Source organism: Nylanderia fulva, unplaced genomic scaffold (genome assembly GCF_048542155.1).
Source record: "Nylanderia fulva isolate GAGA-0341 unplaced genomic scaffold, ASM4854215v1 Scaffold62, whole genome shotgun sequence".
Lineage (NCBI taxonomy): Eukaryota > Metazoa > Arthropoda > Insecta > Hymenoptera > Formicidae > Nylanderia > Nylanderia fulva.
This window is the reverse complement of record NW_028190721.1, coordinates 597643-621535: the sequence shown is the minus strand read 5'-3', so window position 1 is coordinate 621535 and position 23893 is coordinate 597643. Positions and strand designations below refer to the sequence as shown.

General features: G+C 35.4%; 1 protein-coding gene and 1 non-coding gene across 5 annotated transcripts in view; both read right to left on the bottom strand.

The window, feature by feature from the left end:
* Nucleotides 1-1173: 1173 nt before the first annotated feature.
* Nucleotides 1174-23893, bottom strand: part of LOC114942262 (uncharacterized) — a 346485-nt gene continuing 323765 nt past the window's right edge. For all 4 annotated transcript variants that reach the window (XM_085488071.1, XM_085488070.1, XM_085488072.1 and 1 more), the window contains 7 exons: nucleotides 22646-22780; nucleotides 13124-13242; nucleotides 9701-9879; nucleotides 8861-9019; nucleotides 7237-7513; nucleotides 2992-3133; nucleotides 1174-2236 (listed from right to left, as the gene is read on the bottom strand). In XM_085488071.1, coding sequence (XP_085344197.1) covers nucleotides 2035-2236; nucleotides 2992-3133; nucleotides 7237-7513; nucleotides 8861-9019; nucleotides 9701-9879; nucleotides 13124-13242; nucleotides 22646-22780 — 1213 coding nt within the window. In that variant the 3' untranslated portion in view covers nucleotides 1174-2034. The remainder of the gene's footprint in view (nucleotides 2237-2991; nucleotides 3134-7236; nucleotides 7514-8860; nucleotides 9020-9700; nucleotides 9880-13123; nucleotides 13243-22645; nucleotides 22781-23893) is intronic.
* TRNAA-GGC (transfer RNA alanine (anticodon GGC)) lies at nucleotides 23132-23204 on the bottom strand. Its single transcript has one exon. It is a non-coding gene; the product is annotated as a tRNA-Ala (tRNA).

Here is a 23893-nt window from a genome sequence, read left to right as displayed (position 1 = left end):
CTTCTTTATATATGTATAATATGTACACAAGGCTATTCTCTTCTGGCCTTAATGGAGATGCTGAGTATGTCTATTTTACCGACTTTGAGTTTAAGAGCTTTTCTTTTTATTAGCTATACAAAATGAAAAATCCTTCTCCACAATTAAAATACTGATAATAATGAACGGAAAGCGCTAAAATTTTGTATAAAAAAACAACCCAGCAAACACAGTATATAAATGTTATATACTTAAGCATGTTACATGTAACGTATATGTTAGTTGTAATTTTCCACTCATAGATGTAACATTTTTAATATTACATATATTACATTGTAGTTATATTGTCATTATACACTGTAAAAAAATATGTAATATATTACACAAAAATATGTAAAATTACATAAATAATAAGTGTAAAATTACACAATAAATAATAGAAATCTTTACCTTTTCATTATTTATCACGTAATTTTACATTTATTATTTATGTAATTTTACATATTTTTGTGTAATATATTACATATTTTTTTACAGTGTATCCCAAGATAACACTGACTTATCAATACATCAATGTGCTATTTGGTATATAATTACAATATAACTACAATGTAATATATGTTATATTAAAATGTTACATCTATGAGTGGGAAATTACAACTAACATGAATGTTACATGTAACGTACACGTTATATTACCAGTTATATTCCGTTTTATTATATGTAACAATTATATATCGGTGTTTGCTGGGAATAAAAATTAAAAAGTTACAGTTTTTTTATCAGCCTCTTGTATCAGCTCATAACAATACTTATTTAATACAAAAGATCTGCAGTTTATTTGTGCACAAAATATGGCGCTCCCAATAGAGATGACATAAAATAATAATACCGAAGTAATAAAAATGAGATTAAAAGCCTCTATCAAAAGATTCGTACTTGATTTAATTATGTATGTATATTTGCGTGCGGAATCGAAGTCGAGGCATAAAACAGCAAAAATTAGTTGCCAGACAGCGCTCCCCATTCATTATTATCAGTACTTTTATTGTGGAGAATTTTTCGATCTGTATATTCAATAAAAAGTGAACCTAACCTAACTTAAAATTGATAAAACAGAACTACGACTGTATCTCCTTAATACGCTTCAAATAAAAGAAAATTGCATAAAAATTGGAAAAAACACAAGGAAAATAACGCTCTACATATATTATTTTCAGAAACAATTGCATACATTGCCATTGTACAACAATATCGGTTATATCTTTATTTAGCAACTATCGATTTGTAAAAACATTTTAGAAAATGAGAGGCGCAGAGTGAACGGGTTCTACAATACTGAATATCTATATACATGTATTAATAATGTTTAAATTCTAATTACAGCAAAACAATAAAATCTTATAATCAATATTATCATTTATTTGAGTGTAGGGCACAAAAAGTTTTAAACTCAGTCGAATGAACGACCTAAAACCTTCATAGACCAGACTCTTCTCTGATTCAAATAACAGATTGTGCAAGCTAATCACTCATTACAAATGTCGATCATTATTCTCTTTAAATCTGATGTACGCACATATATGGGCACATAATATAATATACATATACATATATGTGCACGTACGATTTGATCGAGAAGAACAGTAAACTGGTTCGTTAATTCTCCATCGTATCGTAAAAAATGGATCGTATGTAGAGTGAAAAATATAGCAGAAAGATTAGTTAAAAATGTCTCGTCTCCGAATTATTATTTGTCGCGCGTATACGGTCGTGCGATATTCCCTTTCCGCATCTAAAATGTTTCTTTCGTGAAAATTATGCAGTTAGGAATTAACGAGCCAGTCGGTGGAAAATCTCGGTTCTCGATCAGCGCAACACGATGTGATCCATCTTAAAATTCATTCTTACAAATCGGGCGACGTAAAACGAGGATTCCGGGGCACGAGTCCTCACAAGTTTATGTACATATGTGACTCTATATAACTTAGGCTCGTTCGATTAACAGGAACAGGTAGTGTGTAGACGCGATTCTTTTACCTCGAGTTCGCGCTTTTAACAATCGAACGAACGCGCGAACAGTATTGTGAACACGATGAAAACGAGAAAAGCCGTCCCTCGTGGTTCCGTTTTACTCGAGAAATTCACGTGCCAGTTTGGTGCTGGCGATGGTCCGCTTTTGCGAGTGTTGGCGATCACCGTCAGACTTCGCCATCTCATCGTGTACTGCGGCGCGGTTCTACCGAGGGCTTGCAGTCTGGAAAATATAATTAGTTTCTTATTTTTTTGATTGTATCAAAAAATTATAGACTTTGCCTATTTTTTAAATTAATATTATGCGATTTATTTAGAATTTATGTTTTTCGATAAACATGTATAAAAAAATTGATTAAAATCGCTTATATTAAGGGTATTTTCTTTAACTCGATCCAAAATGTTTAAAATTTAATTATGTGTAATTTTTGATTTATAATTTTTGAGAATCAACTTTACATAATTTCCTTCCTCCTAATTTTTTATTAACATGTGAATAATTCAGAACGAATTATTATTCCTACGATAAAATGAACCATTCTTCCATTTGACCGCATCGATCACCGTCGTAGACAGTGAGAAAGGTATCTCGCGAAGAAAAGCTATTGCGTTATAACATATTTTCCTTTTTATCCCGCGGATTACAGAATGCCACGATTGTAACTGGAATTGCCGCGGTAAGGCGAGATGAACGATGGCCGATTGTTAATCAGTGGATAATTTCTTCACGCGAGACGACAGTAACGGATCGCGCGGGCATCAATCCTCGGTTTTATGCAAACGCGATGGTACACACGAAATGAGGCGCGATCGTTTGCCGGCAAAACGCCGTTATATTTCAACCGACCATGTCATAATCTCCCGTCGAAACTGTCGCAAAACTGTCATTAAACGTACCTAATAGACAAGATCGCGCGCGACGAAACTTTCGTTGGGTTAATCGGCTCGCGCGCGAGTGCGCCGAAGTGGGAAACTCACCTAACCACCGCGGTATTCATCTTCCACGGTAGGGTGAAATTCTTGTGCGAATCCCTCGAGCAGAACGTGTGCAATCTGGGTCCGGCGGGATCGCCCTCCTTTCTGTATTCGTGTATTGTCAGATTCCACGCAGTGCAGGGTCCTGTCGAGTAGAGAAACCATACCATAAAACGGACAGCACCACCAAGTATGAAATCTAATTTTGTAATCAAATAATTTACATTTGTAATTTAAAAGTGTACAGAGAAATATAACATATATTTGAATATTTATAATTTCATAATATGTTTTATAAATTTGCACACAATGATAAGTAAAAGAAATGAGCTATATCGTCGTTGCAGTCTTGTTAAGTAGAGAAACTATAGCATAAAGCAGACAGTATTACCAAGTATGAAATCTGGTATTATATATATTTAAATATTTATATTCTCATAACCTATATTATAAATTTTTATATAAAGATAAAAAAATGAGATAAACTGTTATCACACGAGGTCCTGTTAAGTAGAGAATCCATAGCTTTAAGCGGACAGTATCACCAAGTATGAAACTTGATGTTACAATTATAACATTTATTTTGGAATTTGAAAGATATATTTAAATTGTTATATAAATTTTTATGTAATATAATAAGTAAACAAATGAGATCGTCATTGCAGGGCTTATGAAGTAGAGAAACCGTAACATAAAGCGGACAGTATTACCAAATATAAAATCTGGTATTATATATATATATATATATATATATATATATGTGTGTTTAAATATTTATATATTAAACATTTATATTCTTATAATATGTATTATAAATTTTTATATAAAAAAATGAGATAAACAATCATTGCGAGATCCTGTTAAGTAGAGAACCTATAGCATAAAGCGGACAATATTACCAAGTGTAAAATCTAGTGTTGCAATTATAATATTTATTTTGGAATTTGAAAGTGTACAGAGAAATATAATATATGTTTAAATTTTTTGATAATAATAAGTAAAAAATAAGATACCGTCATTGCAGAGTCTTGTTAAGTGAGAAACCGCAGCGGACAGTATCACCAAGTATCAAACCTAATGTCCCAATTATAAAATTTATTTTGGGATTTGAAAGTGTACAGAGAAAGGAGAGAGAAGATACCTTCTCGAGAAAATATATATATATATATATATATATATTTTCATATATATAATTTTTTCTAAAATCTTTGATATATTCTTATTTATTTTTAAATTAATTTTGTTATTCAGATATATTCATAATTTACGGTTAGAATTTTTAAATTATGATCAGATATTTTATTGTTCATTTTTCATTAAAAAAATACATATTTAATAATGCTTGCATAAGTAAATTAATATTGAAGATGTTAATTACAAAAACTGTTGTTATCCATGTGAATTTGATTTTTTTATATCAGAAAGTGTATCACTCGACGATTAAATTTCTCTAGAGGAGTGATTGGTCAGAGAAGAAAGAAGGTAAAAAGAGAGATAAATGTAGTCATACCATGGTTTGAAAGGTATATTAAAACCATTTCCGGCGTTTGTAAGGCTTTGGTTACGATTCCAACTCCACTCATAATGTTCTATAAGACGGCGTGGAGGAAGAAAATGAGAATGAGCTATAGAGTGAAGATAGAAAAGAGAACCTAACGGAAGAAATGATTTCTATCGCAAAGTTATGGATGGAACATCATTACTGAAATAATTCAATTCGTGGTACTGTTTGTAAAACGGACTGCTCCATATAAAAGTCTAATTAATTTATTTAATATTTATTCCTGTACTTCTTTAACGCAATAAATATGAATATCCTAGTTGCTTTTTCATGACAATAACAGAACTAGAATTTTTTCGATATGTGGAAACTTTTCGCATCACATATCTCTTCTCCACACAAATTGAAATTGATAACGCGCGATTACAATATCGCTCTTTTCGATGCTCAGTCTATTTACTGTTACTAAGTAATATATATTACAGCGGTATATGATCCGTTCTATTCATATACGTTTCTGCATTTGTAAATCAATAAAACCATCTTTTCTTGAAACGCTGTAATGGATAATATTCTCCTATATACGAATTGTATAGATCAATTCTAGCTTATGATTCTATTATGCATATATTTTGCTGCATCGATCGGTCGTCGTCAACATTTCGAGAGAAAAAGAAGATACTAAAATAATGACCCGTTTCAACTTATAATCCAATAATAACAAAGGATTGACAATATCGAATGTTCAGTTTCAAAAGAAAAAAATTGCAACGAGTCTTCCTTATATCCCAGCAAACACAGTATATAAATGTTATATACTTAAGCATGTTACATGTAACGTATATGTTAGTTGTAATTTCCCACTCATAGATGTAACATTTTTAATATTACATATATTACATTGTAGTTATATTGTCATTATATCCCAAGATAGCACTGACTTATCAATACATCAATGTGCTATTTGGTATATAATTACAATATAACTACAATGTAATATATGTTATATTAAAATGTTACATCTATGAGTGGGAAATTACAACTAACATGGATGTTACATGTAAAGTACACGTTATATTACCTGTTATATTCCGTTTTATTATAGCAATGTAACAATTATATATCGGTGTTTGCTGGGATAGAACATATAACGTCAAAGATAAGTTCACATAGACAATTGCATCTATCTTATGCCAAAGGGAGAAAGAAAGAGAAAACAATATCCCTCACACCCCACATTTCACGCGGTGAAGAGCAATCATAATATTCCCAGACTCAAATATATATGCGACGTGGGGTGGTTTCGAGCCCCTTTGCTGCTCGCTCGTAAGATGACGACTTACGTTACCGCGGGAGCGTAGGGAAGGCAGCGAACGGGAAAAGGCGGAAAAACTGGTGGAACGCTCAGAGGAAGAGGCGCAGAGCTTTCGTCCTCGTAGCTTTCGCCGTCGTAGTAAATCCGATGGTCTCTTTAATCTCGCGACCCGCTGCCATTCGTTTCGCGACGCGCTCCTCTGTCTTCTCGGTCGCTCGAGCCCGCGACGTCCTCTCTCTCTCTCTCTCACACCCTTTCGACTTTATTCTTCCACAACTTTCACCCTTTCGCGTCCGCGACGGCGGAGCCAATGGCGCGGATAGAAATTCCGGCGGTCTCGCGGAAGAAAAGCAATCGAGGGAAGATTTCTCCGTGTCGTCGCCAGAGATGGAGCGTGTCGCGAGCAAGATGATCTATCTCTGTTTTCTCTTGAGCCTCGGCTAGAATTGGAATAGAATTCTAGTGAAATTCTATTGCGGGATAGAAAGAGAATTGTTGGGTTTATCAAAATAAAAGTTAAAGGAGCTGAAGGAAGGGAACATCCTTAAGAATAATAAATCCAAAAAAAAAATCTTATTCTCGATATATGTATAATATCCGAAATAATATTTCGATTTCTTTGCTTTTCTTTTCGTTTATTTCATATCTTTAATTTTTTTTTGATGGAGCAAATTTTCCAAGCATCGCGATATAATTTTTTTACTAAATGTCAAAGGTATGATTTAATAATCATTCGAAATTTAATGTATAATCTATATAAGTTATTAAATATATCCATTTATAAATTAAATGCATACTAGCTATGCATATGTAGTTACGTTAAAATTTCAGCGGGAATATCAACAGGTTTGTTGTGACAAAGAAATTAATTGCGCTATAGTAACGGAGAATTCTTAATGTACAAGATCCGCGAAAGATATGCTCTGTCTCGAAACGCAGCTGTTTTCTGTTTTCTTTTAATAGCTTTCGAAGATGAATTGTTTGAGTAATGTTCTCCTGGCAGACGTAGGTACCTCGAGATAAATCATTTTTATACTATTAAACTGCTCGCGATTTTTCTTACAAAGTATAAAACTGTGGAATCTGGAAATTAATTTTTCGATTTGAAGAAAATTGAGCAATTTTTATAAAATTGCATTTATTATCAAATTATAAATTATGATACTTTCACATAAAAAATGTATATAAAAGACAATTTTTTAGACTAAAATGTAATAAATAATTTAAAATATTGGTATATAATTAGTGTATCATATAGTTAAAGTTGAATATAATCATAAATTATATTTTAAATATAAATAATTCAAGCTATCTAGGTAATGTTGAAAGTAAGTATGAAAAAAATCGATGAAAATTTTGTTGTAAGAAAAAAGTGAAAAATTTTGCAAGCAAACTTTTCTGATGTAATTGTTGAACGAAAAGGGCTGCTTACGGCTCTGTGTGGACTTGACTTCGATGATGAGCTGCCGGTCGATCGCCGAGTCCAGGATCCACGTGCACTTCTGCTGGTAATACTGATTCAGCTTGAGCCCGGCGCTCGCCAGATCACCACCATTGACCTCGCCTTCCGGTTCCGCCATCGTGTGATCGCCGCAGTAAGTGTCATTGATAAACTTGTAGGCCGCGTGGAAATTGAGGCCCGCCCTTGACGACCTCGACCATTCGATGTAGACCGGAGTCCAGCTACGAATACCCACAGGAAGCCAGTCCTGTACGATAATAGAGCCCGTTAAACGGGTAAAATGGGACGCGAGGGATATGACGTGGAAAATGCAGGCGGATCGGAGAGAAGATGAAAAACGCGACGAGAAATATGGACTAAAAGAGCCGTTAAGAAATTGAAAATAAGACGAGCACCGGCGATAAAAAGTTGGGATGTGGAAGGCGAAAGATAGATAACTACGTAATGGGGAATATAAATTTAATCGCACGATATTTGCCGCGCGATATTGAAAAGAAAAAAGAAGAAAAAGTGATATCGAGACGTTTTTTATCGACAACTAGGTCATACGCTTAATTGTCAATCGTGAATTCCGAATTTAATCCTATATACAGTTAAATTATACAGATTTAGCCTATTGTTTGCACAATAGCTTCAATTGTAGCAGAATAACGAGCATTTGAATGTGAAATGATGATCCGACGAATCGAAATCGTGTTTATAGACTCGCCATAACGATTACACTCGACTGCGTAATCTGATAATACATCTATTAATAATCATCATGTGAATATACAGTCAAAGTCAGGTCAGTTTTACAATGTGTTTGCAAAATTGTAGTGAGCGCAAACACATTTTATATTGGGTCGATTACCTAGAGTTGATAGTTTTTTCTGATACTCTTTTTTAACTAAACATAAACATGAACGTCGAATTGAGAAACATCGATAAAACTCGATGTGTTTTTTCAGATGTCATTAGTCGGTTCCACATCGTGTATATATATATACATTATGATCGTGCATAACAACAATTGTATATTAAACTCGCCAAAAGTATAATTCGGATTATTAAATTATATTTTAATTATTTATACGCTAATCATATAACGTTATGATAAATTATAATAAATGATGAAACTGCGTTAATGAAACTGACGTATATTTAAATAACAATTACATATATATTGCATTGAATTAATTTTCTGCAACAAAATACTTTTCCGCGGAACTTAATTTATAACGCTTAATTTATCGATGATAGCGAGAGGTTTATTTAAAATTTTTCAGATGTTGTGCAGTAATAAATTTTCCCTGTTTTCGAAAAAAGAGAAAAAAAAAAAAGAAAATGCGCATCTCGCTAAGAGCGATATAACGGGCAGAGAAAAAGGGTAACAGCCGTTCGCGGAAAATTGCGTATCGCGAGCAATATATTTTAACGACATATCGTCGACGTTCTCGTGTGACAATACGGATATATAAAAGTCGCGGTAATAACGATAGTTTTTATCTCGCTGCGTTCAAGGAGCGAAAGTAAACGCGCGGTGTAAGACGCACAAGCAGTTGCAAACGTCGAGATGTGTATCTATCCGTGAATGAAATCCATGAGCCCTCACCTGGTAATTTCCGCAGAGACACGTGACAATGTGTCCGGTCTCGGAGACAAGCAGAAGGTGGTCCATATTCTCCACGGACTTGCTGACGCAGTGGCAGCCGCTGTCACCGCACTTGGTCTCGCACGGGCTGTTTGGAGTCTGTTTCGTGCTACCTTTCACCTACAAACAGGCGTCAATGGTTCAAATTCAACGGTGCGGATTGAAACTCTCCGTAGACTGGGAAGATAAAAAAAAAGCGGAGAAAAAATATTGTATATGTTACAAAAACGATTTATATAGCGCCGGGATTAAAGCTATATGTATATGTATATATACGATTCTCTTGATTTGCGCGACAAATTTGTAACGTAAATGTGACGCATATCGTTCGGCGCGAGATTACGGTCGCTATCTGCTTTTCCATCGGAAAATTCAATTGCTGCATTTAATCGTTCTCTCGGCAGAGAACCGTTGTTTCGCCTTCGGGAAACCGTGTCTGATCCAGCGGAATATTATTTAAATGCGGATTAAAGGCCGGCATCGCGCGCGCGCGTAAATGCAGATTAAAAGTTTTAGAGTTTTCGGAATAAAACCTTCCCCTTTCCGGTATATCCTCCATTTGACGGTAATGTTTGCTTGCTCCGTTCTCTCTCTCTCTACCTCTTCTTTCGACGCCGACTCTAATGCGAAAGTTTTCATCCGCGAGGCGATGCCCGCGGCGCAGCATCTAAAGGTCGGGAATAAATTTACGAATTCAATCCTCCTCGTCTACCCCTACCGTTCCTCTTTCCTTCCACCCTTCCAGGACGGGACCGATTAAATGAACGATAGAGAGATTAAACATTTCGTCGGGTAACTCACAGTAATGACCACCGACTGGTTGGGCGCCGGTATAAAGTGCTGCCTGCACTTCACCGGACCTTCCATGGCGAATAATCGGTGCGGCTCCGGATGCACCACCGAGCCTTCCACTGGTGACGTCAATCCGTAATATTCGACGTCGCATACGCTGGCAGGCTGTTGAGTGCCACCCTCACGTTCTACAACATCAGAAGAGAAAAATGCGTTATGAAAGTCGAGAAAAATTACCTCGCAGCTTCCGCTTTGTAATAAAAAAAAAAAGATTACGGAAAGAAAAATTTTCATCTATACGCAAACGCGATGCATTTGATTCTCTCTTCTCTATTATTCGTATAAAAGAAAAAAAAAAGTTATATTTTTACAACGCGTGTAGCAAAAAGCAAATATAATCCGCGCGATTAATATTTTTGACAGTTAATCAACTGATTTTTATCAAAAAATATTAATTGCAGAAAAGGCATTATAACATATTACTATTTTAATATTTTTTGACAGAAATCAGCTGATTAAAGCGTGTTAATTTGCTAATTAATTTTAAAATAATAATATTTTAAAAAAGTTAAAATAATAATGTTTTTAATAATATGTTATAATATTTTAAACTCGATTAATATTTTTGACAGTTATCAGCTAATTTCTGTCAAAAAATATTAATCAAGTTTAAATAAACTTTATATTATTTTTTTAAAAAGTATTATTTTTTTTAATATAAAATCAAAGAATTAGCGCGCTCATAACTTGCGTTTGGACTTGTTCTAGTAATAAATAAAACAACAGAAATATTGTATATACAGATATAATGTAGAAGTTATCGTTTTTGCGCATCTGCTCGCAAGATCGCAATCGAGAAGATTACTAAAGCGATCTTGAATGTATATAAGGGTATCTTCGTTTTATCGTAAACGTCGTTTTACGCTCGTTGAACTCTCGCGAGACTCTTATAACTTTCTATCTTGTTCCTTTGCGCCTTTTAGCTTAATTCTTCCGCAAGATAATTTCTGACAGCGCGAAAAAAAAAATATATATATATATATATATATATATATATATACACCTCTCTGCGAATTATAGATAAATATGAACATCCTACGAGCACTTTTATATTTTTCAAGACAAAGTCTGTATTTGTGGCAAGACTGAATTTTTCTTAAACCTTCTTTCTTACATGGCAATTTCGTATGATCATTCATCGCAATTTCGAAGTCGCCCGACTGAATTCGACCCTTTCCCATAAGGAGATCGGTCTCTACGGGTCGCATAAAGTTTTATGTTCCGCCGAATAGTACCCGGCGCGAGATAAGGTAGGCTTCAGCATTCTGAGAGATCGAAAACGTTCGATCTTCGTATTCCATGGTCATCGAGAAAAAGAGACACATTTTCCATAAAAACAATTTTTTAAAAATAGAAAATAGGATTTTTATGATATAAATGTGGAATGAAAAGCTGCGGGTAAAAGCACGAACGTGCATTTTATTTTTCCGGTTATAAATACAACATCGTTACTTAAGATTTGAAATGGATGAACTCTCTCTTTCTCTCCTCATCGATCGCTGCGACGAGCATAGGGAGGCACGAACGCGCGTGTTACACGTGTTACACGTGTAAAACGTAATAACGTTGTGTCGACACGGACGCTCTCGTCAATCAGTGTCCCCATCGACGGGCAATAGTTTGTCGTCGTGCATGACTTTTGATTCTTGTCATTTACGTCTCTTTTTTATAATGGCCCGTGATTGGATCTACGTGTCGCTCGCTTGTACGATTGCTGTAATCCGGGATACATATCGGGAACGGTAGTCATTTCATCGGCGACGTAAAAAATCTGTCGAAACGCGAATTTCATGGTCGATATGATGTGTTTTGTAAAATTCGGTCGACGTTTAAAATCTCATCGATATCAAAATTCAATCACCGCTCTGTATCCACGTTTTCCGCTCTTCCTCCACTAAAATTCTATTTCTATTTCTATTTGTATTTCGTGCACTATTAGTTTGCGCTCGTAAAAGTAATCAATTTTAATTCTTGAATTTATGGTGAAACACGACGCTTCAAAATTTATGGAAAATATGACATATTACAGATAAGTAAAATAAATAAAAAAAAATTGTAATCAAACAGAAAAAGCGAAGCGTTATTTTATTACAGACGCACTTAAAGTTAAATAATGAGCAATTTGTTGTAATATATATCTTTTACCCAGACACACGCCGATATTACTGATTATTTATAAAAAATTATCTGAACGGAGTTTTACGTAAAAAAAGTATATATCAGCTTTAAATTTAGATATGATGTTCTGATCTTTTGAGCTCACCCTTTATGGTAATCCAACTTTAGTTTACGAAATAATAATAACAGTCGCAAGAGGGAATTATCCGACTGCGAATAATTAGGGATAACTTGATATGAGTGCGTAATACACCTGGAGTCTCATTTTAATCTCCCGAATTGCCCGACCCAAGGAAAGGTCGTAGCTACTTAATCGGGGTTAAATCTAATCTTTGAAACGGGATTAAGCACGAAACGGTGTTTTTGCGGGTACGGACACGTCGATATTGCGAATGTGTCCTCCGGCGACCAACCAGAATCCTCGGCCGTGTGCCAAGCGAATTTCAAGATTACCGTCTGGACGTGCCTATGTTCATCCGATTAAGGGTAACCGAGGCTTTGACATCGATATGCCAGGGCGTATTTACGGTGATTAGTTACTCGTAATTGGTGGTTTGGATACGCTGCGATTTATTCGAGAATCCGGGAGAGAGATTCGGCAAAAACTCGATTCGAATTAGTTTGAGGATAATAGCGAATTGAACCGATTATGAGAACGATGTTGATACGATCGAGTAAATATCATCGCCTTTTATATAAAGGAACAGATACTTGTCGATAAAATTGCGCACTATTAAATGAAAATAAAAAAACGTGCCATTTATTATAATTTAAAAAAAAATGGAAAATACGATTTTTCAAGAGACTTTCAGTCCTCGAAAAAGTTTCTGAGAAACATCTCATCATGGGATAAATTTTATTGCGTGATCTCTTTTCCAAACTTTCACTCGGAGACATAAAACTAAGAAGCTTTTCTCGGAAGCGCGTAAAGAACGCGATTGCGCTCGTAACTCGCGACGAACAGAAAAAAAAAAGGAAAAGGGAAAAAAATAAAATCGCGCACCGAGGGCGATAGAGCACCGGTGCGAAAAAAAGTTGACGAGGTTTTTCGCGATTTCGCGGCGCTTACACGCGGCAGACTTGATTGCGCAGCGACGGCGCACGTCATAATCCAATTTCTGGCATGCGGCCGGTTTATTTCGCTCCCTGGTCCGAGCGACGAACCGCGGCACGTTCGTTCTCACCTGATGACATTCTCAACTTTTTCTTTTTTTTTTCCCTTTATTTTACGATACGAGATGTACACACACTCACCGTCGTGGAAGTAATACGAGACCTCCATATACTCCTCGTCAGTGGGGCTGTTTGAGGCGCGCCTTAAAACCACCGTCATGTCCCGACCATTGGACGAGTAACGCTTTGGCTCGACGTACCTGGAAGAATTAAAAGAGTGTTATTTACGCGTTTTCAGCTTCCAGTGTCGACGCCCGAGGATTTCTTTTTTTTTTTTTACGTTTTTACCGCGCGAAAGCGATTTCTGCTCGGTTTTCACAGCGGAATAAATTCTCGGTAAATCGAAAGACGATGGCTAATTGACGGCACATTTTAATCTTTTTATACCGTAGACAGTGTTGTGCTTAGATGATTTTGAAATTAGCTAAATGAAGATATAAGATAAAAATATGTAAATTTAGCTTACAATTATAGATAAGATAAAGATAATTTTGTTTTAAATATATCTAGATAAAAGATTATATGGCGATTCATCTAGATAATTTTCTAGATAATAACTTTTAAGGTTGCTTATGTAAACACAGTTATAATAAAATGTAAATTGTAAAAGGGATATAAAAATATATGTATTCATATTTTTACTTATAAATTTTTATTACTTACTGTTGTGAAGTTCTACTACTGTTTAAGTATTTTTATGTGCTATGATTCTAATCCAAAATTATCTGAAAATTATTCTAGATAATTTAATAAAAAATAATATATTTTTTTCTTATCTAAGATGCAGATATAAATAATACATATTTTTATTATATATATAAAGATAAGATGACGCCAAAATTTCATCTAGATGATCATTCACGGAAAAAAATTAGCTACCATAGCTAAATTTTAGCTGTCCATATATTACACATGAAATTTAGTTATCATGCTTAAATTTTAGTTATGACAACTAATATTTTTTAGCTATAACATTCTCCGTTAAGCTATGGCTAAAAAATATTAGTTACCATAGCTGAAATTTAGGCACGATAACTAAATTTCAGGTTGTAATATATGGACAGCTAAAATTTAGCTATGGTAGCTAATTCGTTTTTTCCGTGTTTATATAACTTTATTTAGATAACAGCAAACACTGATCGTAGATGTTAGTTGGTATTTAAATATTTGCTAACAAACAAAATGCTTGAACAGGTATCAAAATTTGAATTTTAGTTTATATAAACTATGGTCTGTTTACGATTAATTAAAAAGTTTTACGAATAATTGAATATAAAAAATTAAGTTTAGCTGTCTCCCAAAGGACCACTGATCTCTTATCCGAGATTATATAAAATTTATCTTATGACCCAACGGAGTTGAACTTTTGCCCCGCACAATTATATACAATTTATAAAGGAAATTGCGTTTGCCGGGATCGTTCTATGAATAATGATCGATCCGATTTCCGCCTGTAACGTACGTTACATATGTACTCACACGCACCGTGAAGGATTCATGATACTTTTCGCTGGAGATGTATTTGGGACACGCGGAAACTCTTCGAACGTGAATTATTAATTCACCATTATCTCGCGAAGGAGGAGGCGAGAGGAAAGGACGCGAAAGGGTGCTCCACCGGAAGTTGCACGAGAGCCCGAGACAAAACGGGATGTAAATCTTGCATGTAAGACTCTCTATTTTCTCCGGGCAAAGTTGTAAATGGACGTCTTGGGAATCGCCTTCCGATAGTCCGTCGCGTCGGCGCGAGAATTGCCTATGAATTAGTTTTGCAAGATAAATCGGAGGCCCTTTGCTTCGCCACCCTGCGGTATCACGGGAGGAGGACTGGCCCTTTGTCGCTCGAATGAGTGCTCGGAGTTACGTCGTCGACTTTCTAACACCGCAGCAACTTTTCCGCGTGACAAACGATCTGACAGTCTGAGGCGTCCAAAGTTAGTTTTTGACGTTTTTGACGTCTCTATAGATAAATTTATCGAGACCATCCATCGGAAGCGAATCATATCTCTTTTTTGGTTAATATTTTCTGCTGTACAACTAAAAAATCAAGATCGATTAAGGGGATCCTAAACGTTCTTGAGATTCAGTCCTGTTTTATCGACAAAATGTGAGGTTAGAGAAACTATAAATCTATTTATTGGCTATACGAATTGTTTTTACCTGGAATTAGAGCGCTTCCACATTTGTTACTATTAATACTTTAATTTTTACAGAAAAAAGATCAATCTGTATAGTCTCATATATCAAGGTTGCAGAATTATGAAGAAAAATAATTCATGCTAAATATATGAGACTATACCAATTGATAAATCTTTTTCCTGTACAAATTAAAGTATTAATATTAAGAATTGTGAAAACGCTCTAATTTTAGATAAAAAACAATCCGTATAGCCAATAAATAGATTTATAATTGAATCTAACCTCACATTTTGTCGATAAAACAGGACTAAATCCACAGACTTCTCAAGGACGTTTAGAATCCCTTAAACGTTAAAATAAAACTGTCATTAAACGGAAGTAAAAAAATTAAAAGGCAACCGTGACTTGACAAATAAAAAATTTTAAATCTACAATACATTTGTAGAAATGTGTAGGCAATTTTCTCAAACTTGCATTGGGTATAATGCACATAAGTTATAGATGCACGTGTTATTAAACCGTATTACAAACCGACATAATTATCTCCAAAATGGACCACAAGATTTCTCCCCTAAATGATAGTTTACTTTATCAGAGCGCGAGATAAAGTGACAGCTCGATACGGATGATCTGTGTCGGTTTATTGCCTGCTCCCGACAGGGGGTGGCTTTTAGTTGGGCATATGGCGTGCATGAAGATTAAATTACTTGATGGCTATTCTGGATTAATCCTCAATGTATCCGGTATCCATGCACGGACAGAGATTAAATAGAGCGCGCTCCAGGCAATTCACTTAAATAATCGCAATGCCAATTAGACCCTTTCAACTCTTTGTTTCCAATAAGTGTCGTTTACAAAAACGTGATACGTAGATCGCTGACACGTACGTAATCGATTCTTGAATTTTGATATCTTCCGTGCTTTTATATTTCACAGAGATACAGTATTTCTCCGCTTTTTCTCATTAAATTTTTCTGAAACGTTAAATCAAGAATTCAACGTTTTCATTCTCGAATTCTAAATACTGCGCCGGATTTTCTTTACATTTCTCGATATGGCAGAAACTCGAAGCTTTGCCAAACTTTCATTTGCAAACCCTTGTGAAGCTAGTTTTATTTTGTATTGCTTTAATACCGTTTCGAGAGTATCGCAAAAGACGGAAGGCGCAGGCCGGAAATTCGGCAGAATACGTGCCCGGTTGCAAGCAGCCACGAGTGGAAAGGAAAAGAGAAGGAGAGGGAGTGGAGAACGTGCGAGGCGGATGAAGCACGGGCGTTATTTCGCATGAATTTTTACGAGATTAGTCGACATAAAACACGCGGCGGTCCCATAGGCACGTACGTACGTACGCTGCATCCGGTCGAGCCTGCTGTCGCTGCCAAGCATAAATCGTCTCGGGACCGGCTGGCAAACGTTAGAAATTAAAATAGATTAAAAACTGTCAGAATGGCGTCAGCAAGATGGCGCTAGGCAAAACGCGCGCACGATGAATATCCTTCTTGTCGAAAATTAGAAAAAATTTTTCCTCTGTTTTAGGAAGGTCGGAACCGACGATGTAGCGTGTGTAATTTTTTTTAGGCCCATCCTAGCAAAGCGCAAATGTTAGTTATTCTGCAATCGCTCGCAGAGAAGTGTCAAAGTACTTTGAATACTGAAAAAAATTTTTTGAATTATTGAATTTGAATAAGTATTTATTTTAATACAGCCTAATAAATAATTTATTTGAAATTAATAATATTGTAATTTGATGTGAAATATATTTATTTGATATAAGAAAATCCTTTTCAAAACAAATATTTAATTACTTCAAAAAAATAATTTATTAGGCATTATTGAAATACATAATTATTAATTTTTTTTTAGTGTATGAAAATGAATCGTAATCAAATGGTTTATATATTTTTACAGTTTTCCATAGGAAATTGTTAAAACTAATCAGCTGTCATTTTTTAATGCATGCAATTATTGAGAAAAGTAAAAATTGTGGTGAAAAGAGGAAAGTCTGCAGTTTTTAATAGACATAAATAAAATGTTTGTATATTAGTGTATTTTATTGACAACAAATAATAAAAAGTGCTAATAATTATATAAAATCACATAAACTAATGATAAATATGTTCAACAGTGCCAGATTTAATAGCAGCTATTAAAAAGATCGTCAATAACATTAAAAATGACATGTTAGAAAAAGTTTTTACAAGTTTTCATAAAAGAACAGAATTTTGTACAAATTCAAATGGTGCGCACTTTGAAAATATTTATCATTAATTTACGTATGTGATTATTAGCACTTTTTCCATTATTTTTTTTTAATAAAATAAACTAATACAAACATTTTATATAAAAATCCATTAAAAACTATAGACTTTCCTTTTCCCGCCGCAACTTTTTTTTTTCTCAATAACTGCATTAAAAGATGACAGCTGATTAGTTTCAGAAATTTCCTATGGGACCCTGTATAATATTTAATAATTGCAAGATTCTCCTGCATTCATCAAGAGAAGTTCACTTTAAAATAAGAATCAGACTTGCACTCTTCTTCAAATCCACTCAGAGATTTCTCAAATTGCAAGACATATGCGCGAGCGGCGTGATCATAATATTTCCAGAGAGAGAGAGAGAGAGAGAGAGAGAGAGAGAGAGAGAGAGCGAGAGAGAGAGAGAGAGAGAGAGCGAGTAAGCCCCAGAGTCCGAATCGATCGGTGCTCGACATATCGGCGTTCGAGCAGGGTGGCGGCGTTTCGAAATCTCTTCTGGGAAATCTCTAGCTCGCGCATCGCTCGTTTGGCCATTCGTCGGTCAGTTCTCGTTCTTTTTGCGCCGGTCGCATCAAGTTCACCTCCGATGCAGCGTGTCCGCGCGACAGACATTTCACGTCTGTCTATTTCCCACGACTTGCATAATGCATGCGAGCCGTTGGCTGTTGCAGGACGACGAACTATATATAGGACCATCTCGCTCGCTCTTCCTTTTTCTTTCTCCGCGCTCGGTCGGCCGGAATCCTATAGTTCGCGGGTCACCGCCGGTTTGCAGCCTCGGGAGGAATCATGCGATACCTTTGTTTGTCGTCACTCGACTCTCTCTCGGTCTGTTTCCACGACCGAGTGGTCAATCTCGTCTCTGGAGGCTTCGGCATCGAAGTTTCTGCCAAAGCAAACTTGTGCATAGACGGATACAAACAGCGGACACAAGTACGCTTTGAATCTCTTTTCTTCAGAGGTCTAATAATGAGCTTCATTTTTTCTTTTATATAAACGTGCAATTTTATTGTCTTTTGGAGTTGCATTTTAGGACATTGTTCATAATTTAAATGGATGAAAGACATCTCGTGATATCTGATCGAATAATTGTCGGAATAAGAGTTTCGGGAAAGAAAAATTTAACGGTTTAAAAATTCCAGAAATGTAATTCGTTCTATTCACATGTGTGTGTGGTTCTCTCTCTCTCTCTCTACGTCGCTGCTCAATATGTATGGCTAAAAATCTTCCTTCAAATATCTTTCTCGTCACGTTTTTCATTTGATATGACCTCTATTCTACCTCTCTTGAATTTTTATCAAGCATCTCATTCTTACATCGATATCTCGACTTTACTGGAAACAGCACGTATAACGAATAAAAATATCTGTAGTAAATTATTATATAATGACAACATAGAATAAAAAATTTAAGAATCTCGACGTAATATTCGCACATGTTTTTTATAATAATTTTAATATTATATTTCACAGATTTCTATAATATTTTAATTAGGGATGTGCCGGATATCCGGTAAGAATCCGGTATCCGGCCTATCCGGCCCTTTATTAGTATCCGGCCGGATAGCCGGATATCATTAAACTTTGAAAATTGATGCAGAATTCGAGAATCGAGATTCTAAATAATTTCTAATATCAGTGAAAAGTTTAGGGTATTCTAAAATATGAGTCTTCCACCATGTTAAGGGATCCTCATCTCTCAGTGACAGAGGTAGCGTCAGGTATTTTGATAACTCTATAAAGGAAATAGAGACGAAACGAGAAACGGACGGACGCACGCACATACGCATATGCGCGTTTTGAGGATTCATCAAGTCAAACAACTTTTACAAGACAACCCAGTGACAGAAGCAAAAAGAAAGCTGCAGTTTATAATGCAGAGTTATCAAAATACCTGATGCTACCTCTGTCACCGAGAGATGAGGATCCCTTAACATGGTGGAAGACTCATATTTTAGAATACCCTAATCTCAAAACTTTAGTTTTGAAATACTTAAGCGCTCCACCATCCTCCGTGCATTCAGAAAGACTTTTCAGTGCAGGAAAATTGGTTTATTCCGATAATCGAAATAGATTGTCACCAGAAAATGCTGACATGTTATTATTCATCATGAAAAATTTATTAATATTAAATTTTGATTATGATTATGATTGTGATTTGTGAGTAATGTCGAATAAATACTATAAATAGTAAATACATTATACTGGCATTTTAAATTTACTCTAAACACATGATATATGGTATAATAAATATTAAGTCTGGTTCACACGTGTTTAAATAAATATTTTCACTGTTAGAAATTATTACTTATTAGTACCGGATATCCGGTAAATATCCGGTATCCGGCCGAATATTTATAATACCGGATATCCGGCCGGATATCCGGTATCCGGTTTTATATTATTACCGGATATCCGATATCCGGTATCCGGTAATTTTATTATCCGGCACATCCCTAATTTTAATTGTATATTTCGTTTCAGCAATATTCACTTTTATTAATTTACTTAGTTTTATTCTACTTACGTGCCATTTGTTTCTGCCAAATAAACATTTATTTGACGGTTCAAGTTTCAATGTTTAAAATTATTACTTTTATAGACACCTAATTCGTGGAATGTGATAGCATTTTGTTATCAAACGCTGAAAGTCATAAATTTGACAGAGAAAAGGGAAGAGAGGGATATTAAACGGGTTAGCCGGTATTCTATCAACACCCGGCTCATGCTCGCATTTATTATTATTCGTGCCAGTAAATCGATCGGCATTAAATGTTTACGTCGAAAGAACCGCGTCCATAAAACGCGCATTTCATGGTGAAAACTGGTCCTGTCGTGCACAGGGATTTGTATCGCATAAACGGCACGCAAACGACAAAGAGTCCATTTTCCTTTGAATGAAGGCAACGCGTCATTGAACAGCATAAAGTTACGCGGTTTACGTGTTTCTTATCATATAATACACAATTTTACGTGAAATCAAATTTTTAAGATCGAAAGAATCGCGTTTTCATAAAACAACTGTGCAAAGCGCGATTGTCAAATATTACATCTATAAACGTATGTTGATAACAAAATTTTATTATGTAATATATATACATATACTATATATTTTTAGTGGAGGACATCGCAAACTTTTATAGAAAAATCAAACAAAAATGCAAGCTAACGCAGAGTAAATGAAAATTGAATAAACGTTACAAAAACTAACAATTGTTTTTGCAGAATATTAATGTTCGCGGAATATCAATATATGCGGTTCTCATGCATTTTTCTAAAGTTATTTAATCAAACGAAAAAGTTTACTATGTAATCAAAAGATTCTTCTATCGTAAAAGTCATGCTATCGCAGGAACGTTACGAACAAAACTACATATGCCCGACCAGCTGCTCCAGAGAGAAAAAGAGAGAGAGAGAGTTTATGCTATAAAATTTTGTTACGCTCTTTTATAGATACATGCGTCTTGTGACAATATTGTGGAATTAAATATAACTGGAAATGGCTGGGGTAAAATGAAATAGTTACAACTTCGGCTGTAGTATTATTGACCCACGAGAACATCATGTCTGTAAAATACACGTGTCTCTCGCCAAAGTTGCATAATGACTAAAATAAAATCGAGAATTAATAAATTATATATTACAATAAATATATTATGTAATATATCTCTAATATAAATTATAGCAAAGAGAAAAATATAATATAATATAATATAATATTGATAATTGATAGAGCTTTTGTAATTATCCGAAAGAAGTGAGGAATAAAAGCTTCTTGGTAAAACTAATAACTCTGACGTTCAATGTGCAAGAGTAAAAAGTTAACATAAGATCAAAGTAAAATTGATACTCTAGCGTAAGATTTTTCTTGTTGAAAAATTCATCAAAGAAAATCGAGGAGCGCATCGCTTCCTCGAGATACCGCATGAATAACTGCACCGAGACTTCCGTAATGCTGCAGCAACGAGCGAACGATTTCAGATAACCACCATTCAGCGCGCATTCTGTGACACCTTTTCATTCGAATATGTACTCCGCCATAAATGGCCTCGTAACCGTGGAATGCACAGCGTGTGCGGGAGTCTAGCGCAGTCATCTTTCATACTTTGACTTCCGGCGAGATGAGTATGAGGTATCGCTTTTGCATGCCGCGTCTAGCTTCAGCTCCCGGATGGAGACGGATGATGGATCTGCCAGGGATCTGTTTTATGATTACGTGCCGATGATCTCGCGCTGCTTCTCATCGACGTTACAACGGGCTTGGTACCTATTTTGCGCGTCAATTCTTGTCTCGCAATACGTGTCCGAGAAAATAAATAATACGTATGCGGAGAAAAGACTTCAGTCGATGTAAGAAGATCATTAATGCGGAAAAAATTCCGCGAAGCCAATCCTCTCATATTTAGTATTAATATGTCATTCCACATTTCAACATTTAATACTAATATATCATTATATTTTGCACTGTAAAAAAATATGTAAAATTACATGATAAATAATAAAAAGGTAAACATTTCTATTATTTATCGTGTAATTTTACATTTATTATTTACGTAATTTTACATATTTTTATGTAATATATTACATATTTTTTCACAGCGTGTGTAATGATTTATCGTTGTCAAAGGTTCGTTTCTCAAAGCTCCTTGTATTTGTCTAGCGCGTTCCTTTCAAACGCGTGATCCTTAGCTGGGATATATAAAATAAATGAGTAAAATAAATATTGTAGATATGATGTTCCTAACAAAAAATGAAAATACGAATACTGATTGGGTTTAAATTTTAATAGAAGCTGTCACTCAAAACTTTCATATGCTGCAAACCACAGCTCGCTAGGATCCTTCTGAACCGAGAACGAGCGGTTTTAAAAATACAAAGAAGAAATTATGAAAAGCATAAGAGGGGATTAATAAGAAGAAATTTTGCGACGAAATTCGTGTATGGATTAGCGTGTCCTAGTAGAATAGTTGCGTCCTTAATCGATTTGCGCTCGCATTTCTGTTAGAAGCTAATCTCCATTTTGATGCCGAGGGTTCTAAGGAGACTTAACCAGTTCTCTACAGATTTAAGCCACAACGCGCGCGCATTGCGAGAGAGAGAAATCCGCCCACAAATTTACCACAATTACAATGCATCACCGATAAATCGTGTACGATAGTACATCTCTAATGACTGCTCTAATAACTACTGAGGGAGAATCCACTTACTTATCCTGACCCGCGAGTTCCCGTGGGAACCACTGTGCCGGGCTGCAGATCCTCTCCAAAGAGTTGGCGGTATCCAGCATCCCGCTCTCCGGCGAACCGTCGAATATCTCGATCGCCGATTGGCAGGACTGCGCACTGTAAAATCGATAACGGGAACATGTATATCTACCAGTCATATGGATTTTATGATGGATCGCGCGTCGCAGAAATTCGTCATCTCTGCAGCGCCGATAAGGAAATTTAATATCTATCTCTCGACCGTAAATCCTCGCTTGAACAATTTTTTTTTTTAGAAAGAACACACAAATGTATTTTTACACAATATATCGTATATCTATACAATATATTTTTACACAATATAATCCATACAATATAATATCGGCTGTAGAGCCTAGGAATAGGTATCCTTGGTTTGGATTTCTAATTCCTATGTTACCCCTTTATTAACCCGTCTGTATAAAGCGAGAAAAATATCGGTCCGAAAGTCGGCTGAATCGGGAATCGAACCCGAGACCTTTCGCTTGCCGGGCGACTGCTCTTCCAACTGAGCTATTCAGACACTTACGAAACAATACTTCTTTCTGCCTTTGTAACTAAATAACGCCGTATTTTCAGCCAAGGCGTAAACAAACAATATTAAGAATATATATAATTCGGCTCTCCAAATAAATATACAATATATATCTATATGTATATCGGCTATCGAGCCTACTGCAATGTCTTTTGCGTCTACAAAAATTAATTTTTCGTTGATTATATAAATACATTTTTAATTGTAAAAATTATTTTGAAATCAATTTTATCGAGTTTTCAAAAAAATAAATTAAATATGTCGATCTATATTTGTGCTTATTAATTTCCTCTTTAATTTTGAAGAAGATGAAGAGATGTTGCGCGTCCGCTGTCCCGAGATAATCCGTAAATGTATCGTTCGAACCGTCGTATATTCGAACGTTGCGTTTCCGTTTTCCTCTAATCGCCTCAGAGATGTAGCAAGAAGGCTGAAAAGCCGCGATAATCCGACACCGATGCCGCTATTACGCGCTCTTGCTCCCGCAACCAGCATGAAAATGAGTAAAAGAGGAAGAGAAATGTACACGCGATTGGTCGGCGGACGAAGCGATATTCCCCCCATGCTAGGAGATATTTTCTCGGTTCACCTGGCGCCCGGATTTACAATATTTCGTTCAAAATTCATGCTACCTTCAATAAAGCCCTCCTTTTGCGTCTCGTGCGCGGCATACCTTC